Source organism: Salmo salar, chromosome ssa15, assembly GCF_905237065.1.
Source record: "Salmo salar chromosome ssa15, Ssal_v3.1, whole genome shotgun sequence".
Lineage (NCBI taxonomy): Eukaryota > Metazoa > Chordata > Actinopteri > Salmoniformes > Salmonidae > Salmo > Salmo salar.
In genome coordinates, this window is record NC_059456.1 from 18,807,178 (window position 1) to 18,833,582 (window position 26,405).

A 26,405-nucleotide genomic window follows, 5' to 3' on the forward strand; every position below is an offset into this window, starting at 1 on the left:
GGTGCACTTCACAAAATAGATGGCATCATGAGGTAGGAAAATTACATGGATATATTGAAGCAACATCTCAAGACATCAGTCAGGAAGTTAAAGCTTGGTCGCAAATGGGTCTTCCAAATGTACAATGACCCCAAGCATACTTCCAAAGTTGTGGCAAAATGTCTTAAGGACAACAAAGTCAAGGTATTGGAGTGGCCATCACAAAGCCCTGACCTCAATCCTATAGAAAATTTGTGGGCAGAACTGAAAAAGCGTGTGCGAGCAAGGGGGCCTACAAACCTGACTCAGTTACACCAGCTCTGTCAGGTGGAATGGGCCAAAATTCACCCAACTTATTGTGGGAAGCTTGTGGAAGGCTACCTGAAACGTTTGACCTAAGTTAAACAATTTAAAGGAAATGCTAACAAATACTAATTGAGTGTATGTAAACTTCTGACCCACTGGGAATGTGATGAAAGAAATAAAATCTGAGATTAATCATTCTCTCTACTATTATTCTGACATTACACATTCTTAAAATAAAGAGTTGATCCTAACTGACCTAAGACAGGGAATTTTTACTAGGATTAAATGTCAGGAATTGTGAAAAACTGAGTTTATATGTATTTGGTTAAGGTGAATGTAAACTTCCGACTTCAACTGTATATAAAACAGGCCGACATAAACAATATATACACCAGGGGTAAATCGGAGCCAATTAACTCATTGAAGGAATCCAGAGTGGGGAAGCATCAGTCAAACAGAGTGGGGAAGCATCAGTCTAACAGAGTGGGGAAGCATCAGTCTAACAGAGTGGGGAAGCATCAGTCAAACAGCCAAAGATTGTTAACGTTTGTGTAGAGGTATCATACCTTTTACGAAGGGCGATGTGGAACTCCAAGCTCCGTAAACTGGTGACTGATACGTATGGCAGCTCAAAATCCTGCAGCTTCCTCACAACTAGAGAGAGAGAGAGAGAGAGAAGAGAGAGAGAGAGGAGGAGAGAGAAAGAGAGGAGAGAGAGAGGAAGAGAGGAGAGAGGAGAGAGAGAGAAAGAGAGGAGAGAAGGAGAGAGAGGGAGAGAGAGAGAGAGCGCGAGAGAGAAAGAGGAAGAGAGGAGGAGAGAGAGGAAGAAGGAGAGAGAAAGAGAGGAGAGGAGAGAGAGGAAGAGGAGAGAGAGAGAAAGAGGAAGAGAGAAGGAGAGGAAGAGAGAAGGAGAGAGAGGGAGAGAGAAGGAGAGAGAGGGAGAGAGAGGGAGAGAGAGGGAGAGAGCGTGAGAGAGAAAGAGGAAGAGAGGAGGAGAGAGAGAGGAAGAAGGAGAGAGAAAGAGAGGAGAGCGAGAGAAAGAGGAAGAGAGGACAAAAAAGAGAGAGGAGAGAAGAGGGAGAAGGAGAGAGTGAGTCAAAAGGAGGGCTGAGCAGTACAGCCTGATCTGATTTAGATAACAACAAAGATGAAAACAAACAGAGAGAGATGAGGACAGTCCATCTGGACAGAACCCAGTAGGGTCCAGTAACAGAGAGAGATGAGGACAGTCCATCTGGACAGAACCCAGCAGTGTCCAGTAACAGAGAGAGATGAGGACAGTCCATCTGGACAGAACCCAGCAGGGTCCAGTAACAGAGAGAGATGAGGACAGTCCACCTGGACAGAACCCAGCAGGGTCCAGTAACAGAGAGAGATGAGGACAGTCCACCTGGACAGAACCCAGCAGGGTCCAGTAACAGAGAGAGATGAGGACAGTCCATCTGGACAGAACCCAGTAGGGTCCAGTAACAGAGAGAGATGAGGACAGTCCATCTGGACAGAACCCAGCAGGGTCCAGTAACAGAGAGAGATGAGGACAGTCCACCTGGACAGAACCCAGCAGGGTCCAGTAACAGAGAGAGATGAGGACAGTCCATCTGGACAGAACCCAGCAGGGTCCAGTAACCATGTGTCTGTGTGAGTGTACTAACTGCAGCTGTTTCGTTGAGACTTACTCTCCAGGGGGAACAGGGAGATCACAGCAGCTGTCTGGAGAGAGTAGCATGCATCCTAAATGGGCACCCTATTCCCTACATAGTGGCCCATAGGGCTCTGGTCAAAAGTAGTGCAAAATATAGGGAAAACAGTGCCATTTGGGACACAGCCTGCTGTTGAGTTCTGTCCAGTTCCCTTTTAGCAATACCAGCTACATTTAGGACTGTGGCGGTCATTACATATTGTCAGCCGGTTAATGTCATGCAAAACAGACTGCCAGTCTCACGGTAATTGTTGGTTTGTAAATCTTGGAGAGTTCAGATCAGAACAGGACTATTGGTTTATATAGCTTGGAGAGTTCAGATCACAACTATTGGTTTATATAGCTTGGAGAGTTCAGAACAGGACTATTGGTTTATATAGCTTGGAGAGTTCAGATCAGAATAGGACTATTGGTTTATATAGCTTGGAGAGTTCAGATCAGAACAGGACTATTGGTTTATATAGCTTGGAGAGTTCAGATCAGAACAGGACTATTGGTTTATATAGCTTGGAGAGTTCAGATCAGAACAGGACTATTGGTTTATATAGCTTGGAGAGTTCAGAACAGGACTATTGGTTTATATAGCTTGGAGAGTTCAGATCAGAACAGGACTATTGGTTTATATAGCTTGGAGAGTTCAGATCAGAACAGGACTATTGGTTTATATAGCTTGGAGAGTTCAGAACAGGACTATTGGTTTATATAGCTTGGAGAGTTCAGATCAGAACAGGACTATTGGTTTATATAGCTTGGAGAGTTCAGAACAGGACTATTGGTTTATATAGCTTGGAGAGTTCAGAACAGGGCTATTGGTTTATATAGCTTGGAGAGTTCAGAACAGAACAGGACTATTGGTTTATATAGCTTGGAGAGTTCAGAACAGGGCTATTGGTTTATATAGCTTGGAGAGTTCAGAACAGGGCTATTGGTTTATATAGCTTGGAGAGTTCAGAACAGGACTATTGGTTTATATAGCTTGGAGAGATCAGAACAGGACTATTGGTTTATATAGCTTGGAGAGTTCAGAACAGGACTATTGGTTTATATAGCTTGGAGAGTTCAGAACAGGACTATTGGTTTATATAGCTTGGAGAGTTCAGAACAGGACTATTGGTTTATATAGCTTGGAGAGTTCAGAACAGGACTATTGGTTTATATAGCTTGGAGAGTTCAGAACAGGACTATTGGTTTATATAGCTTGGAGAGTTCAGAACAGAACAGTTCCTCTGGGAGCCTTGAAACGGACATGAAATAAATCTTTAGGGAAACGTGCCCATATTCAATAGTTCTACCCATTCCTTCATTCAGCAGAACCCTGCCAGCCCAGTTCGATTCCAACAGAAATAGGTGGATTCTATCGACAGAGGCAATCTTTCTTCTGTTGGTGTTGTTTGAGTGTGAGAGAAAGAGGGTTTAGCAGGAAGAAGAGGGAAAATAGGAAGGAGACAGGGCCCCACTGGACGGAGCCAACAGAGGAAGGAGGTTTGGCAGCTCTCTCACTAAATCTCACTCATTCAGTTATCAAGGTAATTAGGTTAAGTCCCAAATGGCACCCTATTCCCCTATGTAGTGCACTACTTTTAAAACAGGGCCCATAGGTGTGTATAGGGAATAGGGTGCCCCATTTGGGACACAGTCCAAGTGATTAGCTAATCTTTTGCACTGGTGCCACGTCAACTCCTCAATTCCTTTCCGAGTGGGAGATTTTAGGAACAAAATCAGCAAAAAACAAACTAACATGTCCATGCCTTCATTTGTAGGCCTTCATTGCCTTGCATAGTTCCCCGCATAGTTCCCCGCATAGTTCCTTTCCATTTAAGTGTGTTAGTCCCCTTACAGACGTTTTTTGTTTAGTAAAATTCCTGAAATGTGGCTATGTTGAATCTTGGCCCCTGACCACTTCCTGTTGCGTGGCGCGAGTTTGTTGTTACTGATTTCAGTGAGCACCGTTAACAAGTTGTAGCTAGCCCCCCTTTCCCCTCTCCCCTCTTTCTGTGTCCCAAATGTGTAATTTCCACTCCGACCTGTGAAAGGCAGAAATACGCCACAAAGCGTCTCGTCTGCCGTAAAGCTACAACAACAAGTTTATCTAGCTAACTTTAGCTCCTATGGGTAGCTAAGGGTTGAGTGCTGTGTTGTTGGGTTTCGTTGAATCAGGACAACATGGCAACGTGATCACTGCTATGAAGGTCTGGCAACATTTCACTTCAGGTAACGTCAATGTGTTACTTGTCTAGCTAATCTGCTAGCCAGCTATCATTCTGTTTTCCACTCAGTGTCTGGAAGGCTTAGCAAAAGATGTCTATTCTGTTAAAGGATGCCATCCAAAAAGCTAACTTTGTACAACAGGAAAATAAATCTGATTGTGGGTTGCTGTAACATCTCTAGCTAGCTAGCCAGTTGTTAACTAGCTAGCTCTCAACTCACTAGCTATTATTAGGCTAAACGTTAGGCTAGCTAGCTAGCTAGATATCTATTGAAATGCCAGCCCATAATCAGAAGCCTAACGTGTTTACTACTACTAAGTGTAAGTGACGTATCTGTTTTTATATATTGATGAGGACGAGTAACAGAGGACCACTTGGTTTTAGACAATTCATTAGCCTATCCATGGGTGCTCATGGACTATCGGCTGCCTCGGGAAAAACAACTCATATTCATCTCGGGGGTTTGCTAGAGACCGTCAACAACAGGAGACACTAGAGAGACCGTCAACAACAGCAGACACTAGAGAGACCGTCGTCAACAGGAGACACTAGAGAGACCGTCAACAACAGGAGACACTAGAGAGACCGTCAACAACAGGAGACACTAGAGAGACCGTCAACAACAGGAGACACTAGAGAGACCGTCAACAACAGGAGACACTAGAGAGACCGTCAACAACAGGAGACACTAGAGAGACCGTCAACAACAGGAGACACTAGAGAGACCGTCAACAACAGCAGACACTAGATAGACCGTCAACAACAGCAGACACTAGAGAGACCGTCAACAACAGCAGACACTAGAGAGACCGTCAACAACAGGAGACACTAGAGAGACCGTCAACAACAGGAGACACTAGAGAGACTGTCAACAACAGCAGACACTAGAGAGACCGTCAACAACAGCAGACACTAGAGAGACCGTCAACAACAGCAGACACTAGAGAGACCGTCAACAACAGCAGACACTAGAGAGACCGTCAACAACAGCAGACACTAGAGAGACTGTCAACAACAGGAGAGACCGTCAACAACAGCAGACACTAGAGAGACTGTCAACAACAGCAGACACTAGAGAGACCGTCAACAACAGGAGACACTAGAGAGACCGTCAACAACAGCAGACACTAGAGAGACTGTCAACAACAGGAGACACTAGAGAGACCGTCAACAACAGGAGAGACCGTCAACAACAGCAGACACTAGAGAGACTGTCAACAACAGGAGACACTAGAGAGACCGTCAACAACAGGAGAGACCGTCAACAACAGGAGACACTAGAGAGACCGTCAACAACAGGAGACACTAGAGAGACCGTCAACAACAGGAGACACTAGAGAGACCATCAACAACAGGAGACACTAGAGAGACCGTCAACAACAGGAGACACTAGAGAGACTTTCAACAACCGGAGAGACCGTCAACAACAGGAGAGACCGTCAACAACAGGACAGACCGTCAACAACAGGAGAGACCGTCAACAACAGGAGACACTGAAGAGACCGTCAACAACAGGAGACACTAGAGAGACCGTCAACAACAGGAGAGACCGTCAACAACAGGAGACACTAGAGAGACCGTCAACAACAGCAGACACTAGAGAGACCTTCAACAACAGGAGACACTAGAGAGACCGTCAACAACAGGAGACACTAGAGAGACCGTCAACAACAGGAGACACTAGAGAGACCGTCAACAACAGCAGACACTAGAGAGACCGTCAACAACAGGAGACACTAGAGAGACCGTCGACAACAGGAGACACTAGAGAGACCGTCGACAACAGGAGACACTAGAGAGACCGTCGACAACAGGAGACACTAGAGAGACCGTCGACAACAGGAGACACTAGAGAGACCGTCGACAACAGGAGACACTAGAGAGACCGTCGACAACAGGAGACACTAGAGAGACCGTCGACAACAGGAGACACTAGAGAGACCATCAACAACAGGAGACACTAGAGAGACCGTCAACAACAGGAGAGACCGTCAACAACAGGAGAGACCGTCAACAACAGGAGAGACCGTCAACAACAGGACAGACCGTCAACAACAGGAGAGACCGTCAACAACAGGAGACACTAGAGAGACCGTCAACAACAGGAGACACTAGAGAGACCGTCAACAACAGCAGACACTAGAGAGACCGTCAACAACAGGAGACACTAGAGAGACCGTCAACAACAGGAGACACTAGAGAGACCGTCAACAACAGGAGACACTAGAGAGACCGTCAACAACAGGAGACACTAGAGAGACCGTCAACAACAGGAGACACTAGAGAGACCGTCAACAACAGGAGACACTAGAGAGACCGTCAACAACAGGAGACACTAGAGAGACCGTCAACAACAGCAGACACTAGAGAGACCGTCAACAACAGCAGACACTAGAGAGACTGTCAACAACTGGAGACACTAGAGAGACCGTCAACAACAGGAGACACTAGAGAGACCGTCGACAACAGGAGACACTAGAGAGACCGTCGACAACAGGAGACACTAGAGAGACCGTCAACAACAGGAGACACTAGAGAGACCGTCAACAAACGATGTCAATTCAAGGACATCATGTGATGATTTTATAGGACCGATAGTTCAGGCTGATTGGCTAAGGAGCATTCAAGGTCATGATATATTGGTTCGGCCTCGTGTCTGTCAAAACAAGTCCCTCGAGCGGTCTGTCAAAACAAGTCCCTCGAGCGGTCTATCAAAACAATATCTGTCATATATGATAACCTCTCAGAAATTATCAATATATTTCATTCCCAACTGTCCTCGATATGGTTATGGGATGGTTAAGGGTTAAGGGCCGAAGGTTAAAAGTCAGTGCTTACACGTTAAGCCCCCGTCCACTCCTTCCCGAACCAGGAAGAGACTGAAGTAACCAGCAAGGTCATCTGGAAGGTCCAGCTTCGACGCAACAGCCTGCAAATCAGAAGACAGACAGATCATCTTCTGTCATCTTTTTCTGTGGTTGAATGAATCCACAACTCCTATTTCCTCTGACTCATAAAACAAACAAATATTTTATTCACTGACAGTTATACAGCCTTGAACCTATTGAAATATCCCAGAGAGAGAGAGAGAGAGGTCTATGGTCCTTCTGGTGGTAACAGTTTATGAAGAACACCAGACTAGTTTACAGTTGTAGTAGTTACAGGAACAAAGAGCAGCTGTTTGTGTGGCGTTACAACTTCTATCTTTCTATCTGATAGAATGTACTGCATTCACTTATGGGTCAACTAGTGTCAAGAATGGATGGATTCTCTGGTGCTGGCAAACATTCTCTGGTTCTCTGGTGCTGGCAAACATTCTCTGGTTCTGGCAAACATTCTCTGGTGCTGGCAAACATTCTCTGGTGCTGGCAAACATTCTCTGGTTCTCTGGTGCTGGCAAACATTCTCTGGTTCTCTGGTGCTGGAAAACATTCTCTGGTTCTCTGGTGCTGGAAAACATTCTCTGGTTCTCTGGTGCTGGAAAACATTCTCTGGTGCTGGCAAACATTCTCTGGTGCTGGAAAACATTCTCTGGTTCTCTGGTGCTGGAAAACATTCTCTGGTTCTCTGGTGCTGGAAAACATTCTCTGGTTCTGGCAAACATTCTCTGGTTCTCCGGTTCTGGCAAACATTCTCTGGTTCCATTTCATCCCTCTCCCTGCAGGTTTCCTAACACTGATATTCCTTGTAGGACACCAACTGAACATTAGTGTTGTGGATTTATAGATCAATTATTGTCACTCATAATTTCCACGATAATATGGTGATAATAAAACTGAACCGAAAATGAAGAGCGTTTTAAATCAGCATGTGTCCTGGCTGGCAAACACACATACAGCTTACCTCGAGGACGTCTTCTGTCTGGTCCGAGGTCAGGATGTTGACTGTGACCTTCTGCCTCTTAGACAGGTAGATCTCCAGAGGTACCTCTTCTGTTGGAATCTGCTGGGTCTCCTATAGGACAATGACAGGTTTACTGCTGGGCCTCCTATTGGACAATGACAGGTTTACTGCTGGGTGTCCTATTGGACAATGACAGGTTTACTGCTGGGTGTCCTATTGGACAATGACAGGTTTACTGCTGGGTCTCCTATTGGACAATGACAGGTTTACTACTGGGTCTCCTATTGGACAATGACAGGTTTACTACTGGGTCTCCTATTGGACAATGACAGGTTTACTACTGGGTCTCCTATTGGACAATGACAGGTTTACTGTTGGGCCTCCTATTGGACAATGACAGGTTTACTGTTGGGCCTCCTATTGGACAATGACAGGTTTACTGTTGGGCCTCCTATTGGACAATGACAGGTTTACTGTTGGGCCTCCTATTGGACAATGACAGGTTTACTACTGGGTCTCCTATTGGACAATGACTGGTTTACTACTGGGTCTCCTATTGGACAATGACAGGTTTACTGCTGGGTCTCCTATTGGACAATGACAGGTTACTGCTGGGTCTCCTATTGGACAATGACAGGTTTACTGTTGGGCCTCCTATTGGACAATGACAGGTTTACTGCTGGGTGTCCTATTGGACAATGACAGGTTTACTGCTGGGTCTCCTATTGGACAATGACAGGTTTACTGCTGGGTCTCCTATTGGACAATGACAGGTTTACTGCTGGGTCTCCTATAGGACAATGACAGGTTTACTGCTGGGTCTCCTATAGGACAATGACAGGTTTACTGCTGGGTCTCCTATTGGACAATGACAGGTATACTACTGGGTCTCCTATTGGACAATGACAGGTTTACTACTGGGTCTCCTATTGGACAATGACAGGTTTACTGTTGGGCCTCCTATTGGACAATGACAGGTTTACTGTTGGGCCTCCTATTGGACAATGACAGGTTTACTGTTGGGCCTCCTATTGGACAATGACAGGTTTACTACTGGGTCTCCTATTGGACAATGACAGGTTTACTGTTGGGCCTCCTATTGGACAATGACAGGTTTACTACTAGGTCTCCTATAGGACAATGACAGGTTTACTGCTGGGTCTCCTATTGGACAATGACAGGTTTACTACTAGGTATGTTATAGAACCCTGTTCTATTAGATCAAGCAAACTACACGGAGCAAATAAGTCATAATTTTTTTGTTAAAATTCAACTCTCTCATTTACCTCTGTACAAACACTTCTGGCTTGGTAAGCCACTTGCTAAACGAGACAGATTTTGGGCCCAGTCATCCTCACTTCACCTCTTCCTCTCTGATGTGTCTCACACATTTCAGTTCATTGGACCAAATCAGTAGCATTCTTTTAAATGCTGGATCTCAATGTCAAGACGCATCAGAAACTACCACCTCAAAGTCCCACCGTGGCTGAACGTATTACCGCAGGCTCAGAGACACAACACACTGAATCACAGAGCAGAGACACAACACACTGAATCGCAGAGCAGAGACACAACACACTGAATCGCAGAGCAGAGACAACACACTGAATCGCAGAGCAGAGACAACACACTGAATCGCAGAGCAGAGACAACACACTGAATCGCAGAGCAGAGACACAACACACTGAATCACAGAGCAGCAGCAGCTTGCTGAGGAATCTGCCTATATAGAACAACTGATGCACAACACGCCACACCTCCTGATGAGACACATTCTACGTAGAACAGAACTGACACACCCGCACCACACACACACACACACACACACACACACACGGATGAGAAAGCCTATGTAGAACAAAACACAGAGTGGAAGACATGCTAAGCTACACAACAATTACACAGCTAGGGTGGAAGACATGCTAAGCTACACAACAATTACACAGCCAGGCTGGAAGACATGCTAGCTACACAGCCAGGCTGGAAGACATGCTAGCTACACAGCCAGGCTGGAAGACATGCTAGCTACACAGCCAGGCTGGAAGACATGCTAGCTACACAGCCAGGCTGGAAGACATGCTAGCTACACAGCCAGGCTGGAAGACATGCTAGCTACACAGCCAGGCTGGAAGACATGCTAGCTACACAGCCAGGCTGGAAGACATGCTAGCTACACAGCCAGGGTGGAAGACATGCTAGCTACACAGCCAGGGTGGAAGACATGCTAGCTACACAGCCAGGGTGGAAGACATGCTAACTAGCTCCACTACCAACCTGCTGGGCTTTCCTTAGAAAGCTGTTGAACACCTCACTGGCTCCGAGCATGGGGTCCTGTCGTACTGTGGTGGAGAGAGAGAGAAGATGAGAGAGATGTTAGAGGGCCACATCAACGCTTACATTTGTAACTCATCAGTCTGTAGTAGTAGGATATATCTACATGGACCTCATCAGTCTGTAGTAGTAGGATATATCTACATGGACCTCATCAGTCTGTAGTAGTAGGATATATCTACATGGACCTCATCAGTCTGTAGTAGTAGGATATATCTACATGGACCTCATCAGTCTGTAGTAGTAGGATATATCTACATGGACCTCATCAGTCTGTAGTAGTAGGATATAGCTACATGGACCTCATCAGTCTGTAGTAGTAGGATATAGCTACATGGACCTCATCAGTCTGTAGTAGTAGGATATATCTACATGGACCTCATCAGTCTGTAGTAGTAGGATATAGCTACATGGACCTCATCAGTCTGTAGTAGTAGGATATATCTACATGGACCTCATCAGTCTGTAGTAGTAGGATATATCTACAATGAGCCGAGAAGGTCTTCTGACGTGGCTTCAACAATCTGTAAATCATCAAAGAGCAGGAGCCAATTCAACCTGACATCTCCAGATGTGACTAACCAGGCAATCTCTACAGCGGCTTATTTACTTAACCAGGCAATCTCTACAGCGCCGTATTTACTTAACCAGGCAATCTCTACAGCGGCGTATTTACTTAACCAGGCAATCTCTACAGCGGCTTATTTACTTAACCAGGCAATCTCTACAGCGGCTTATTTACTTAACCAGTGAATCTCTACAGCGGCTTATTTACTTAACCAGTGAATCTCTACAGCGGCTTATTTACTTAACCAGTGAATCTCTACAGCGGCTTATTTACTTAACCAGTGAATCTCTACAGCGGCTTATTTACTTAACCAGTGAATCTCTACAGCGGCTTATTTACTTAACCAGGCAATCTCTACAGCGGCTTATTTACTTAACCAGGCAATCTCTACAGCGGCTTATTTACTTAACCAGTGAATCTCTACAGCGGCTTATTTACTTAACCAGGCAATCTCTACAGCGGCTTATTTACTTAACCAGTTAATCTCTACAGTGACTTATTTTCGTGTCGTCCATTTACAAAGCTTAGGTTGATTGTATTGTACGGCGCAATGAAAGCGCAGTATGTGGGCGGGTGCTGTAATACTCACCCCTAAGTAGAGTGTACACTCAATTAAAAGTGCCCTTAAAAAGGGCACACACAGACACAGACAGAGACAGACATAATTCCTGTGGTGGATTGAGCCCATGTCTCACACACACACAGTGTTCGGGGACGAGGGAGAACAGATTGTGTTTTGAGGCGGTAGATTTTCCATAACCATGTTAAAACCATCATGTACCATCCTCCCAGCAAGCGGTCGGTCAGGCAGGAAGACTCGGTGTGTGTGTGTGTGTGTGTGTGTGTGTGTTTACAGACTAATGATATGCCTCAACAAGGCTCAGTTTGTTCTGTGGTAACTTTCAGAAGATTAAAACAAAATGCTCAACACCGCTGCCAGATAAATTTAATTCAGTTCTTCTCTTTGTATGTTGCTCTGTGTGTGCGTGCGTGGCAGTGTGTACATGGCCTCAGTTCACCTTTGACCTGCTTGGGGAAGTGTCTGGCCAAAGCTGAGGCTTGGTGGTGGGTGTGGGACGGACATAGCCTACCATCCCCTTGGACCTGTAACTTGAGGAATTAGCTGACAAAGAAAATAAAATGTTCCCGACAAGGACCAACTGAGGGAGCGCTGAAACTTTGGCTGTGCTCAATCCTGGACAGTATCTCTGGCTGCTTATTTCACCAAAACAAATGTATCAAACTTTCAGATTATTAGTGCTGATAACATTATGAATGGATCTGAAGAGAACAGAAAGGATCTCTGGTAGTCAGGACAACAGCCAAGAGGCCTTAGCCTCGACTACTATCGTGCTCAGTGTGTGCGTGTGTTAGGCGGTATACTCTATACCGGGGTATTTGGAAATAGTCATGGGTATGGTTTTTTCCCCCCCCCCAATACCCTCAATACCGTTGAACCAGATCACGTTCTTCATTTGACCTGTCACATTATGAAGCTTACCGTAGTTCCCCAGAACAGTTGAGCCAGTCATATGTTTGTTTGTAAATAGCACAATGGGAGAAATAACTGTTCTTCCTTCAGACAAGCATGCGTCAGATAAGCATGCGTCAAAACTTAGTTCATTTGAACAATGTCTCTGATTCACATTCTCTTGTAAAATGTCCAACATCACCAAACATTACATTCGCTAGCTCATACCTATAAGCAGGTCATTTGGAAAGTATTCAGACCCCTTCTCTTTTTCCACATTTTGTTACGTAACAGCTTTCTAAAATGGATTAAGTAAAACATTATCCTCATCCATCTACACACAATACCCCATAATGACATCACAATACCCCATAATGTCATCACAATACCCTATAATGACAAAGCGAAAACAGTTTGACATTTTTGCAAAGGTATTAAAAATAAAAAACTGAAATACCTTATTTACATAAGTATTCAGACCCTTTGCTATGAGACTTGAAATTGAGCTCAGGTGCATCCTGTTTACATTGATCATCCTTGATGTTTCTACAACTTGATTGGAATCCACCTGTGGTAAATTTATTGGACATGATTTGGAAAGGCACACACCTGTTTATACAAGGTCCAACAGTTGACAGTACATGTCAGAGCAAAAACCAAGCCATGAGGTAGAAGGAACCGTCTGTAGAGATCCGGGACAGGATTGTGTTGAGGCCCAGATCTGGGGAAGCGTGCTAAAACATTTCTGCAGCATTGAAGGTCCCCAAGAACACAGCAGTGGTGTAAAGTACTTAAGTAAAAATACTTTAAAGTATTAAAGTCGTTTTTGGGGGTATCTGTAATTTACTATTAATATTTTTAACTACTTTTACTTCACTACATTCCTGAAGAAAATAATGTACTTTTTACTCCATACGTTTTCCCTGTCACCCAAAAGTACTAGTTACATTTTGAAAGCTTAGCAGGACAGAAAAATGGTCAAATTCATAAACTTATCAAGAGAACATCTCTAGTCATCCCTACTGCCTCTGATCTGGAGGACTCACTAAACAGAGAACATCCCTGGTCATCCCTACTGGCCCTGATCTGAAGGACTCACTAAACAGAGAACATCCCTGGTCATCCCTACTGCCTCTGATCTGGAGGACTCACTAAACAGAGAACATCCCTGGTCATCCCTACTGCCTCTGATCTGGAGGACTCACTAAACAGAGAACATCCCTGGTCATCCCTACTGCCTCTGATCTGGAGGACTCACTAAACAGAGAACATCCCTGGTCATCCCTACTGCCTCTGATCTGGAGGACTCACTAAACAGAGAACATCCCTAGTCATCCCTACTGGCCCTGATCTGAAGGACTCACTAAACAGAGAACATCCCTGGTCATCCCTACTGCCTCTGATCTGGAGGACTCACTAAACACAAATGCTTTCTTTGTAATTAATGTCTGAGTGTTGGAGTGTGCCCCTGGCTATCTGTAAATGATGTCTGAGTGTTGGAGTGTGTCCCCTGACTATCTGTAAATGATGTCTGAGTGTTGGAGTGTGCCCCTGGCTATCTGTAAATGATGTCTGAGTGTTGGAGTGTGTCCCTGACTATCTGTAAATGATGTCTGAGTGTTGGAGTGTGTCCCCTGACTATCTGTAAATGATGTCTGAGTGTTGGAGTGTGCCCCTGACTATCTGTAAATGATGTCTGAGTGTTGGAGTGTGTCCCCTGACTATCTGTAAATGATGTCTGAGTGTTGGAGTGTGCCCCTGGCTATCTGTAAATGATGTCTGAGTGTTGGAGTGTGCCCCTGGCTATCTGTAAATGATGTCTGAGTGTTGGAGTGTGCCCCTGGCTATCTGTAAATGATGTCTGAGTGTTGGAGTGTGCCCCTGGCTATCCATACATTTTTAAAACAAGAAAAAAAGGTGCCACCTGGTTTGCTTAATATAAGGAATTATACATTATTTATACTTTTACAATTTGATACTTAAATATATTTAAAAACAAATTATTTTAGACTTTTACTCAAGTAGTATTTTACTGCGTGACTTTCACTTGAGTCATTTTCTATTAAGGTACCTTTACTTTTACTCAAGAATGAGAATTGGGTACTTTTCTACCACCGGAACACTCTGGCCACTCACTGTTAAATGGATGAAGTTTTGGAACCACCAAGACTCTTCCTACAGCTGGCCGCTCGGCCAAACTGAGCAATCAGGGAGAAGGGTCTTGGTCAGGGAGGTCTTGGTCACTGACAGAGCTCAAGTGTTCCTCTGTGGAGATGGAAGAACCTTCCAGAACGACAACCATATCTGCAGCACTCCACCAAGCAGGCCTTTATGGTAGAGTGGCCAGACGGAAGCCACTCCTCAGTAAAAGGCACATGACAGCCAAAATGCCAAAATGCACCTAAAGGACTCAGAGCATGAGAGACAAGATTCTCTGATCTGATGAAACCAAGATCGAAATCTTTGGCCTGAATGCCAAGTGTCACGTCTAGAGGAAACCTGGCACCATCCCTACAGTGAAGCATGGTGGTGGCAGCATCATGCTGTGGGGATGTTTTTCCAGCAGCAGGAACTGGGAGACTAGTCAGGATAGAGGGAAAGATGAACGGAGCAAAGTACAGCGAGATCCTTAATAAAAGCCTGCGACAGAGTGTTGAGGACCTCAGACTGGGGCGGAGGTTCACCTTCCAACAGGACAACAACCCTAAGCACACAGTCAAGACAACGCAAGAGTGGCTTCAGGATAAGTCTCTGAATGTCCTTAAGTGGCCCAGCCAGAGCCCGGACTTGAACCCGATCTAACATCTCTGGAGAGACCTGGAAATAGCTGTGCAGCAACGCTCCCCCTCCAACCTGACAGAGCTTGAGAGGGTCTGCAGAGAAGAATGGGAGAAATTCCCCAAACACAGGTGTGCCAAGCTTCCAGCTTCATACCCAAAAAGACTTGAGGCTGTAATCACTGCCAAAAGGTGCTTCAACAAAGTACTGAGTAAAGGGACTGAAGACTTATGAAATATTTTAGTTTTTATTTTAAATACATTTGCAAAAATGTCTAAAAACCTGTTTTTGCATTGTCGTTATGGGGTATTGTGTGTAGATTGATAAGGGCAAAAACAATTTAATACATTTTAGAATAAGTCTGTGGAGTCAAAGGGTCTGAATAATTTCCGAATGCACTGGATGTACAGTGGCAAGAAAAAGTATGTAAACCCTTTGGAATTACCAGGATTTATGCATACATTAGTCATCAAATTTGATCTGATCTTCATTTTAGTCACAACAATGCCCTGCACTATAAAAAAATCACAAAATTTGAGTTTGCTATTCACAAGAAGCATTGCCTGATGTGAACCATGCCTCGAACAAAAGAGATCTCAGAAGACCTAAGATTAAGAATTGTTGACATGTATAAAGTTGGAAAGGGTTTCAAAAGTATCTCTAAAAGCCTTGATGTTCATCAGTTCACGGTAAGACAAATTGTCTATAAATGGAGAAAGTTCAGCACTGTTGCTACTCTCCCTAGGAGTGGCCATCCTGCAAAGATGACTGCAAGAGCACAGTGCAGAATGCTCAATGAGGTTAAGAAGAATCCTAGTGTCAGCTAAAGACTTACAGAAATCTCTGGAACATGCTAACATCTCTGTTGATGAGTCTACGATACGTAAAACACTAAACAAGAATGGTGTTCATGGGAGGACACCACGTAAGAAGCCACTGCTGTCCAAAAAAACATTGCTGCACGTCTGAAGTTTGCAAAAGAGCATCTGGATGTTCCACAGCGCTACTGGCAAAATATTCTGTGGACAGATGAAACTAAAGTTGAGTTGTTTGGAAGGAACACACAACACTATGTGGAGAAAAGACTCAGCACACCAACATCAAAACGACATCCCAACTATAAAGTATGGTGGAGGGAGCATCATGGTTTGGGGCTGCTTTGCTGCCTCAGGGCCTGGACAGCTTGTTATCGTCGACGGAAAAATGAATTCCCAAGTTTATCAAGACATTTTACAGGAGAATGTTAGGCTATCTGTCCGCCAATTGAAGCTCAACAGAAGTTGGGTGATGCAACAGGACAACAACCCAAAACACAGAAGTAAAGCAACAAAAGAATGTCTTCAACAGAAGAAAATACGCCTTCAAACGTGGCCCAGTCCTGACCTCAACTCGATTTAAAATGCTGTTGCATGACCTCAAGAGCAGTTCACACCAGACACCCCAAGAATATTGCTGAACTGAAACAGTTTTGTAAAGAGGAATGGTCCAAAATTCCTCCTGACCGTTGTGCAGGTCTGATCCGCAACTACAGAAAATGTTTGGTTGAGGTTATTGCTGCCAAAGGATGGTCAACCAGTAATTAAATCCAAGGGTTCACATCCTTTTCCCACCCTGCTCTGTGAATGTTTACACGATGTGTTCAATAAAGACATGAAAACGTATAATTGTTTGTGTGATATTAGTTTAAGCAGACTGCGTTTGTCTATTGTTGTGACCTATATGAACATCAGATCAAATTTTATGACCAATTTATGCAGAAATCCAGGTAATTCCAAAGAGTTCATACTTTTTCTTGCACACTGTATATCTTTATGAGCTGGATTGCCGGTCTTTGCAATGAGTTCGCGCTCGTTAGCATATTTAGCTAGCAGTCTGCAAGGAAATTTGCTATTACTTGTGCTATTTTTGTTAGCATTCTGGTAATAGACGCCCAATGGGCTTTTATGCATAAATCCCGGGACGATATGGATACCGTCCAAACCTAGTGTGTGCGGTCCAGTCAGAGCCTGTACGCTACTGCCCACACCAATACCACAATAGGCTAAAGTAGACAGAGGCTAACAAGGTATTCTGCTACATGGATTGGTCATTCTGGTCATGAGTCGGCTACTGCCTGTTCTACTACACTGCCCCTTATCGAGTCGGCTACTGCCTGTTCTACTACACTGCCCCTTATCGAGTCGGCTACTGCCTGTTCTACTACACTGCCCCTTATCGAGTCGGCTACTGCCTGTTCTACTACACTGCCCCTTATCGAGTCGGCTACTGCCTGTTCTACTACACTGCCCCTATCGAGTCGGCTACTGCCTGTTCTACTACACTGCCCCTTATCGAGTCGGCTACTGCCTGTTCTACTACACTGCCCCTTATCGAGTCGGCTACTGCCTGTTCTACTACACTGCCCCTTATCGAGTCGGCTACTGCCTGTTCTACTACACTGCCCCTTAATGAGTCGACTACTGCCTGTTCTACTACACTGCCCTTTAATGAGTCGGCTACTGCCTGTTCTACTACACTGCCCTTTAATGAGTCGGCTACTGCCTGTTCTACTACACTGCCCTTTAATGAGTCGGCTACTGCCTGTTCTACTACACTGCCCTTTAATGAGTCGACTACTGCCTGTTCTACTACACTGCCCTTTAATGAGTCGGCTACTGCCTGTTCTACTACACTGCCCTTTAATGAGTCGACTACTGCCTGTTCTACTACACTGCCCTTTAATGAGTCGGCTACTGCCTGTTCTACTACACTGCCCTTTAATGAGTCGGCTACTGCCTGTTCTACTACACTGCCCTTTAATGAGTCGGCTACTGCCTGTTCTACTACACTGCCCTTTAATGAGTCGACTACTGCCTGTTCTACTATACTGCCCTTTAATGAGTCGGCTACTGCCTGTTCTACTACACTGCCCTTTAATGAGTCGGCTACTGCCTGTTCTACTACACTGCCCTTTAATGAGTCGACTACTGCCTGTTCTACTACACTGCCCTTTAATGAGTCGACTACTGCCTGTTCTACTACACTGCCCTATAATGAGTCGGCTACTGCCTGTTCTACTACACTGCCCTTTAATGAGTCGGCTACTGCCTTTTCTACTATACCCTCCTCCCCATGGGAAAGATGGAGGTCACTTCTAGTTCAATTTAGTCGAGTTAAATTAGATTTGAATGAAAATTCATAACACCCGTGTAGAAAATAACAATACTGGAATTGGAATTTCAATTCATCTTCTGAATTAAGTGAATTGCAATGGAATTGACCCTAACCTCAAATACAGGACCCAGAACTGAAAATGTGATCTCACCAGCTTGCATGTATTTCTCCAGCTGTTCTCGTCTCTGCTCCACCTCAGCCGGCGTCAGCGTGAATATCTTCTTTGGGGGGAAAGCAGGTACCACGTTGTTCCCATACTCTTTCTTTATCTGGGAGGAAAATAAAAACAAGTTCAAGGTCTGAAGACAATGGGAAGAAAGGACTAGTCTGAAAAAGATTGAGCATGTTATATTAATAATAATAATAATAATAGTTTGAACTACTCTGATACAGATCATATAGTAGCAACCTTTAAGGAGAAATTATTTTTTTACAACCAAATCTATATTTTTGTTGTAAATGGCATGTTAGAAAAAGGTCCAGACTCCTTTTATGTGATTTCACATTTTTCTTTTAGAAACAGCAAATCACTTGTGTACTACGGGGGCCCTGAAAAAAAACATTAACAAAGATTTTTGTTTAAAAACACCCAAATACGTCCGTTTAGAAATGGCAAAGATCTCAGTATAGTGATACAGGTTTTTAGATGTTGTACACATAATGACATTGACATTCCGAACTGTTATATTCTGTTTTGTGCGACTCGAGATGTTTCCCCACATCCAGCTGTTCCATTCTCCGTGTAGCCTGCTGCTACAGGTAACTGCCAAAATAAAGGAAACACCAACACCAGCTTCAATTATTTTGTTGAAAAAAAATAAAAAATAAACTCTTCCTTGAACCCAACACCTTGCAACCTAGCCAAAACAGTTCAGACCTCTTGGCGTAACGGTTAAGGCGTTGGCTTGACAATCGCTGGACCTGGGTTTGAGTCCCGGTCGGGGCTACCCCTAAATTCGCTACATTGGTGTCTGAAGTGGGATGTCGCCCCGTCAGGCCATTGGAGAGGTGTGTCCATGAGGGACTTGGTATAGAGAAGTGTGTGGACAAGCTCTCCCAAAAGGCAGAGGGTAATGTAACAACTAACACCTACTCAAAAGGTTTGGTTTGACAGTCGCTGGACCCAGATTTCAGTCCCAAGATAAAGAAAGAGTATGTGAACAATGTAGTGCCTGCTACAATATCTTTAAATAGTTGGTTACTTAAAAAAGTTCAATTCTAAACATTTTATTCAGTCTTTATAATAGGAGTAATGGGTTGAGAGGAAAACATGGACACAAAAGGGTTCCCCCAGGCCAAAGTTAAGCCAGAAAACATGGATACAAGTGGTTCCCTCATCTGAAGCTCTTTGGAAAACTTGGTATAACTTATGTGCAGTTTGAGAATGAATCACAGGTTTATTTCAAAGCCAGTCAGTCCGGTAGATATGTGGATAGTTTCCATGTAAAACACAGCCAGGCAGCAGACGTCTTGTTTCTACTGTCTAGCCAGGCTGAGTTGATTTAGCTCCTTAAAAGCATCTCACACTCACTCATTCCTGTTGAACTCAGGGACTTCATCATCAGAAGATCTCAGGCTTTAAACAACATTTTTCAACTAAAGGCCTGTCGGACCCCAAGAACAAACTGGTGTTTTAATTCAGATCTGTTTTCAAAGACAGAATATAGTCTGTGTCCCAAATGGCACCCTGTTATCTACTTTTAACCAGAGCCCTATGGGTCCTACCCTATAGGCCCTGGTCAAAAGTAGTGCACTTTAAAGGGAATAGGTAGTCATTTGGAACAGAATCGTAGTGAAAAGCAGCAAGGTACTTTTAATTTCTACGTAATGTAATGATGGTGTAGAGGAAGAAGCAGACTAGGGTGCTGTGCTGGATACACGCTCAGTATCCACAGGCAACCTCTCCTACACTGGCTGCGTCTGAAATGGTAACCTCTCTCCTACACTGGCTGTGTCTGAAATGGCAACCTCTCTCCTACACTGGCTGCGTCTGAAATGGCAACCTCTCTCCTACACTGGCTGCGTCTGAAATGGCAACCTCTCTCCTACACTGGCTGCATCTGAAATGGCAACCTCTCTCCTACACTGGCGGCATCTGAAATGGAAACCTCTCTCCAACACAGTGGAATACAACCAGAATGCTATTAGGGATACAACCTCTGTGATAGATTAGAATTATTGGCCCTCTAAAATGTAGATGAAGCTACAAAGTCCCACGGGCTTTCTGCTCAGCTGTCACTACCAATAACACTCCATTTAACAACCCAGTAGTTTCACCAGCACCTGTAAGAACATTCCCTTAGGAAGGGGTTTGTGCTCATGGGTTTAGTGACTACACCGTGACTACCCCCCGTGACTACACCGTGACTACACTACAGATGAGGCTGGGAAAAATATATGGGCTGGCATAGACACAGAAGTCACTGTTATTCGAGTCACAAGCAAGTCTCAAGTCACATGGTCCATGTCTCGAGTCGAGTCCCAAGTAGAACAGGTTGAGTCTCGAGTCGAGTCCAAGTCGTGTATTCTAAGAGCAAGTCAAGTCTCAAGTTATTTTATTTAACCTTTATTTAACTAGGCAAATCTGTTAACCTGTTGGGGCTAGGGGGCAGTATTTGCACGGCCGGATAAAAAACGTACGCGATTTAAACTGGTTACTACTCTTGCCCAGAAACGAGAATATGCATATAATTAGTAGATTTGGATAGAAAACACAAAAGTTTCTAAAACTGTTTGAATGGTGTCTGTGAGTATAACAGAACTCATATGGCAGGCCAAAACCTGAGACGATTCCATACAGAAAGTGCCCTGTCTGACAATTTGTTGTCCTTCTGGAGCATCTCTATCGAAAAATACAGCATCTCTGCTGTAATGTGACATTTTCTAAGGCTTCCATTGGCTCTCAGAAGGCGCCAGAAAGTGTAATGGGGTGTCTGCTGTCTCTGGGTGAAGAACAGCAGGAGAATTTGTGAGTGGTCAGCCATGGAACAGTGACACTGGAGATGCGTGTTCATGAGAATTCTAAATTTTTTTCTTTCAGTCTTTGAATGAATACAACGTCGCCCGGTTGGAATATTATCGCTATTTTACGAGAAAAATCATCGCATAAACATTTATTTTAAACAGCGTTTGACATGCTTCGAAGTACGGTTATGGAATATTTTGAAATTCTTTGTCACGAAATGTGCTCGCGCGCCACCCTTCGGATTGTGACCTGAACGCACGAACAAAACGGAGGTATTTGGATATAACTATGGATTATTTGGAACCAAAACAACATTTGTTGTTGAAGTAGAAGTCCTGGGAGTGCATTCTGACAAAGAACAGCAAAGGTAATCCAATTTTTCTAATAGTAATTCTGAGTTTGGTGAGGGCCAAACTTGGTGGGTGTCAAAATAGCTAGCCGTGATGGCCAGGCTATGTACTCAGAATATTGCAAAATGTGCTTTCACCGAAAAGCTATTTTAAAATCTGACACCGCGATTGCATAAAGGAGTTCTGTATCTATAATTCTTAAAATAATTATGTATTTTGTGAACGTTAATCATGAGTAATTTTGTAAATTCTCCAGAAGTTTGCGGTGGGTATGCTAGTTCTGAACATCACATGCTAATGTAAAAAGCTGGTTTTTGATATAAATATGAACTTGATTGAACAAAACATGCATGTATTGTTTAACCTAATGTCCTAGGAGTGTCATCTGATGAAGATCATCAAAGGTTAGTGCTGCATTTAGCTGTGGTTTTGGTTTTTGTGACATATATGCTTGCTTTGAAAATGGCTGTGTGATTATTTTTGGCAGGGTACTCTCCTGACATAATCTAATGTTTTGCTTTCGCTGTAAAGCCTTTTTGAAATCGGACAATGTGGTTAGATTAACGAGAGTCTTGTCTTTAAAATGGTGTAAAATAGTCATATGTTTGAGAAATTGAAGTTATAGCATTTTTGAGGTATTTGTATTTCGCGCCACGCGATTCCACTGGCTGTCGCCCAGACAGGTTAAGATCAGATTCTAATTTTACAATGACTGCCTACCCCGGCCAAACCCTCCCCTAACCCGGACGACGCTGGGTCAATTGTGCGCCGTCCTATGGGACTCCAGATCACGGACGGTTGTGTTACAGCCCGGTTATGTTCAACTACAGATCGTTGTTTATTTATTGAGGCTACAGGACAGCCCTTCTCATTTTTAAATGTCTAAAACACATGTTGATAATGTAATAACTAATTTTAACAACGATTTCAAAATGCAAGCTTCATAAGCAAATTTGTCAATATCAAGCAATTTTGACATACCAAAAGACCAGTAGGCATATGCTAGTAATTGTTGCTTGATTCTCCATTGCTGGTGAGAAAAGTAAACTCCATATTCTTGATCACCAATTTGTTTTGAATCTGCACATAATGCCTTGGGAAAGTATTCAGACTTTTCTCACATTGTGTTACGTTACAGCCTTATTCTAAAATGGATTCAATAAAACTATTTCCTCGGCAATCTATACAAAGTACACCATAATGACATTTTTTTTTTTAGAAATGTTTGCAAATTTATTCAAAATAAAAAACAAATACCTTATTTACATAAGTATTCAGACCCTTTGCTATGGTACTCAAAAATTGAGCTCAGGTGCATCCTGTTTCCATTGATCATCTTTGAGATGTTTCTACAATGTGATTGGAGTCCACCTGTGGTAAATTGAATTGATTGGACATGATTTGGAGAGGCACCCACCTGTCTATATAAGGTCCCCCAGTTGACAGTGCATGTCAGAGCAAAAACCAAGCCATGAGGTTGAAGGAATTGTCCGTAGAGCTGGATTGTGTCGAGGCACAGATCTGGGGAAGGGTACTAAAACATTTCCAGAGTATTGAAGGTCGCCAAGAACACAGTGGCATCCATCATTCTTAAATGGATGAAGTTTTGGAACCACCAAGACTCTTCCTAGAGCTGGCCGCCCGGCCAAACGGAACAATCAGGGGAGAAGGGCCTTGGTCAGGGAGGTGACCAAGAACCCGATGGTCACTGACAGAGCTCCAGAGTTCCTCTGTGGAGATGGGAGAACCTTCCAGAAGGACAACCATTTCTGCAGCACTCCACCAATCAGACCTTTATGGCAGAGTGGCCAGACAGAAGCCACTCCTCAGTAAAAGGCACATGACAGCACGCTTGGAGTTTTCCAAAAGGCACCTAAAGACTTTCAGACCATGAGAAACAAGACTCTGGTCTGATGAAACCAAGATTGAAATCTTTGGCCTGAAAGCTAAGCGTTTTTTTCTGGAAGAAACCTGGCACCATCCCTACGGTGAAGCATGGTGGTGGCAGCATCAAGCTGTAGGGATGTTTTTCAGCGGCAGGGACTGGAAGACTAGTCAGGATCGAGGCAAAGATGAACGGAGCAAAATACAGAGAGATCCTTGATGAAAACCTGCTCCAGAGCGCTCAGGACCTCAGACTGGGGCAAAGGTTCCCCTTGCAACAGGACAACGACCCTAAGCACACAGCCAAGACAACACAGGAGTGGCTTCGGGACAAGTCTCTGAATGTCCTTGAGTGGCTCAGCCAGAGCCCGGACTTGAACCTGATTGAACATCTCTGGAGAGACCTGAAAATAGCTGTGCAGCGACGCTCCCCATCCAACCTGACAGAGCTTGAGAGGATCTCCAGAGAAGAATGGGAGAAAGTCCCCAAATACAGGTGTACCATGCTTGTAGTGTCATACCCAAGAAGATGCAAGGCTGTAATCGCTGCCAAAGGTGCTTCAACAAAGTACTGAGTAAAGGGTCTGAATACTTATGTAAATGTGATATTTCAGTTTGTTTTTGTGCAAAAAGTTCTACAAATCTGTTTTTGCTTTGTCATTATTGGTATTGTGTGTAGATTGATGAGAAATATATATTTTTAATCCATTTTAGTAAAACGTAAATATATATATATTTTTTTTTAAAGTCAAGCGGTCTGAATACTTTCTGAAAGCAATGCATGGATGTTGTCATCTTACCTGTTGGTGTAGGCCAAGCAGCTGGCTATAGCGTACCTGACAGTGCAGAACACTATTCACATGGATGTTGAAGGCCTGTAGAAGAGATGAGAATAAATTCTTTACTGGGCACTTAATCTCTAGCATATAGGCTGCACAGACCAGTAAGATGAATAAAACTCAAAATGTCATTCTGTTCATTTTTTGAAAATACATTTTTTTAATTAGTCTTATAATGTTTCTTAGGACCTGCCTTCAAAAAACAAATTAAGAATGAATTACTTTGCGAGGGTGTATCCTATATTCAATGGATTTATTAAAATAAAACGGCATGTGCACGGGAGATAGAAAAATTGGGTTCTAAAAATCATGGCCAGATTTTATTTTATAACACACCGTAAGGTCCGTCTAAAAGGGTATTATTTAGTGCTACTCGGCTCACACGGTGTTCAATTTTCATCACGGAAACTAGGGAGCTTCCCGAAATGGCACCCTATTACAGGTACATCAAAGCTGGGACCGAAACACTGAAGAACAGCTTCTATCTCCAGGCCATCAGACTGCTAAACAGCTTCTATCTCCAGGCCATCAGACTGCTAAACAGCTTCTATCTCAAGGCCATCAGACTGATAAACAGCTTCTATCTCCAGGCCATCAGACTGATAAACAGCTTCTATCTCCAGGCCATCAGACTGATAAACAGCTTCTATCTCCAGGCCATCAGACTGATAAACAGACATCACTAACACAGAGAGGCTGCTGCCTACATGGAGACTCAATCACTGGACACTTTAATAAACGGATCACTAGTCACTTTAAACAATTCCACTTCAATAAGTTTTACATCTCTTACATTACTCATATGAATATACTGTATTTTATACCCTCTATTGTACCTTGCCTATGCTGCTCGGCCATCACTCATCCATATATTTATACGTACATATTCTCATTCACCCCTTTAGATTTGTGTGTATTAGGTAGTTGTTGGGGAATTGTTAGATATTACTACACTGTCGGAACTAGAAGCACAAGCATTTCGCTACACTCACATTAACATCTGCTAACCATGTGTATGTGACCAATAGCATTTGATTTGATTTAGTGCACTACTTCAGACCAGAGCCCTATATAGTGCACTACTTTAGACCAGAGCCCTATTCCCTATATAGTGCACTACTTTAGACCAGAGCCCTATTCCCTATGTAGTACACTACTTCAGACCAGAGCCCTATTCCCTATATAGTGCACTACTTTAGACCAGAGCCCTATTCCCTATATAGTGCACTACTTTAGACCAGAGTCCTATTCCCTATATAGTGCACTACTTTAGACCAGAGCCCTATTCACTATATAGTGCACTACTTTAGACCAGAGCCCTATTCCCTATATAGTGGTACTACTATAGACCAGAGCCCTATTCCCTATATAGTGCACTACTTTAGACCAGGGCCCTATTCCCTATATAGTGCACTACTATAGACCAGAGCGCTATTCCCTATATAGTGCACTACTTTAGACCAGGGCCCTATTCAATATATAGTGCACTACTTTAGACCAGGGCCCTATTCGATATATAGTGCATTACTTTAGACCAGGGCCCTATTCGATATATAGTGCACTACTTTAGACCAGGGCCCTATTCCCTATATAGTGCACTACTATAGACCAGAGCCCTATTCCCTATATAGTGCACTACTATAGACCAGAGCCCTATTCCCTATATAGTGCACTACTATAGACCAGGGCCCTATTCCCTATATAGTGCACTACTATAGACCAGGGCCCTATTCCCTATATAGTGCACTACTTTAGACCAGAGCCCTATTCCCTATATAGTGCACTACTATAGACCAGGGCCCTATTCCCTATATAGTGCACTACTTTAGACCAGAGCCCTATTCCCTATATAGTGCACTACTTTAGACCAGAGCCCTATTCCCTATATAGTGCACTACTATAGACCAGAGCCCTATTCCCTATATAGTGCACTACTATAGACCAGAGCCCTATTCCCTATATAGTGCACTACTATAGACCAGGGCCCTATTCCCTATATAGTGCACTACTTTAGACCAGAGCCCTATTCCCT

General features: G+C 43.8%; 1 protein-coding gene across 9 annotated transcripts in view; it reads right to left on the reverse strand.

Annotated features, from left to right (window-relative positions):
* LOC106571015 (sorting nexin-17) overlaps positions 1–26,405 on the reverse strand; it is a 64,350-nt gene that overhangs the window by 17,197 nt on the left and 20,748 nt on the right. For 6 of the 9 annotated variants that reach the window (XR_006759128.1, XR_006759129.1, XR_006759130.1 and 3 more), the window contains exons 2-7: positions 24,335–24,409; positions 18,487–18,604; positions 10,309–10,373; positions 8,035–8,145; positions 7,030–7,120; positions 852–939 (exon numbers count right to left, since the gene is read on the reverse strand). Coding sequence is in view for 6 of the 9 variants with exons in the window: in XM_045695520.1 (XP_045551476.1) it covers positions 852–939; positions 7,030–7,120; positions 8,035–8,145; positions 10,309–10,373; positions 18,487–18,604; positions 24,335–24,409 (548 nt within the window). In the remaining 3 variants the exon portion in view is untranslated. Of the gene's footprint in view, positions 1–851; positions 940–7,029; positions 7,121–8,034; positions 8,146–10,308; positions 10,374–11,952; positions 12,361–12,434; positions 12,642–18,486; positions 18,605–24,334; positions 24,410–26,405 lie in introns of those variants that run through there. The other 3 variants (XM_045695522.1, XM_045695523.1, XM_045695525.1) reach the window with 3 other exon arrangements.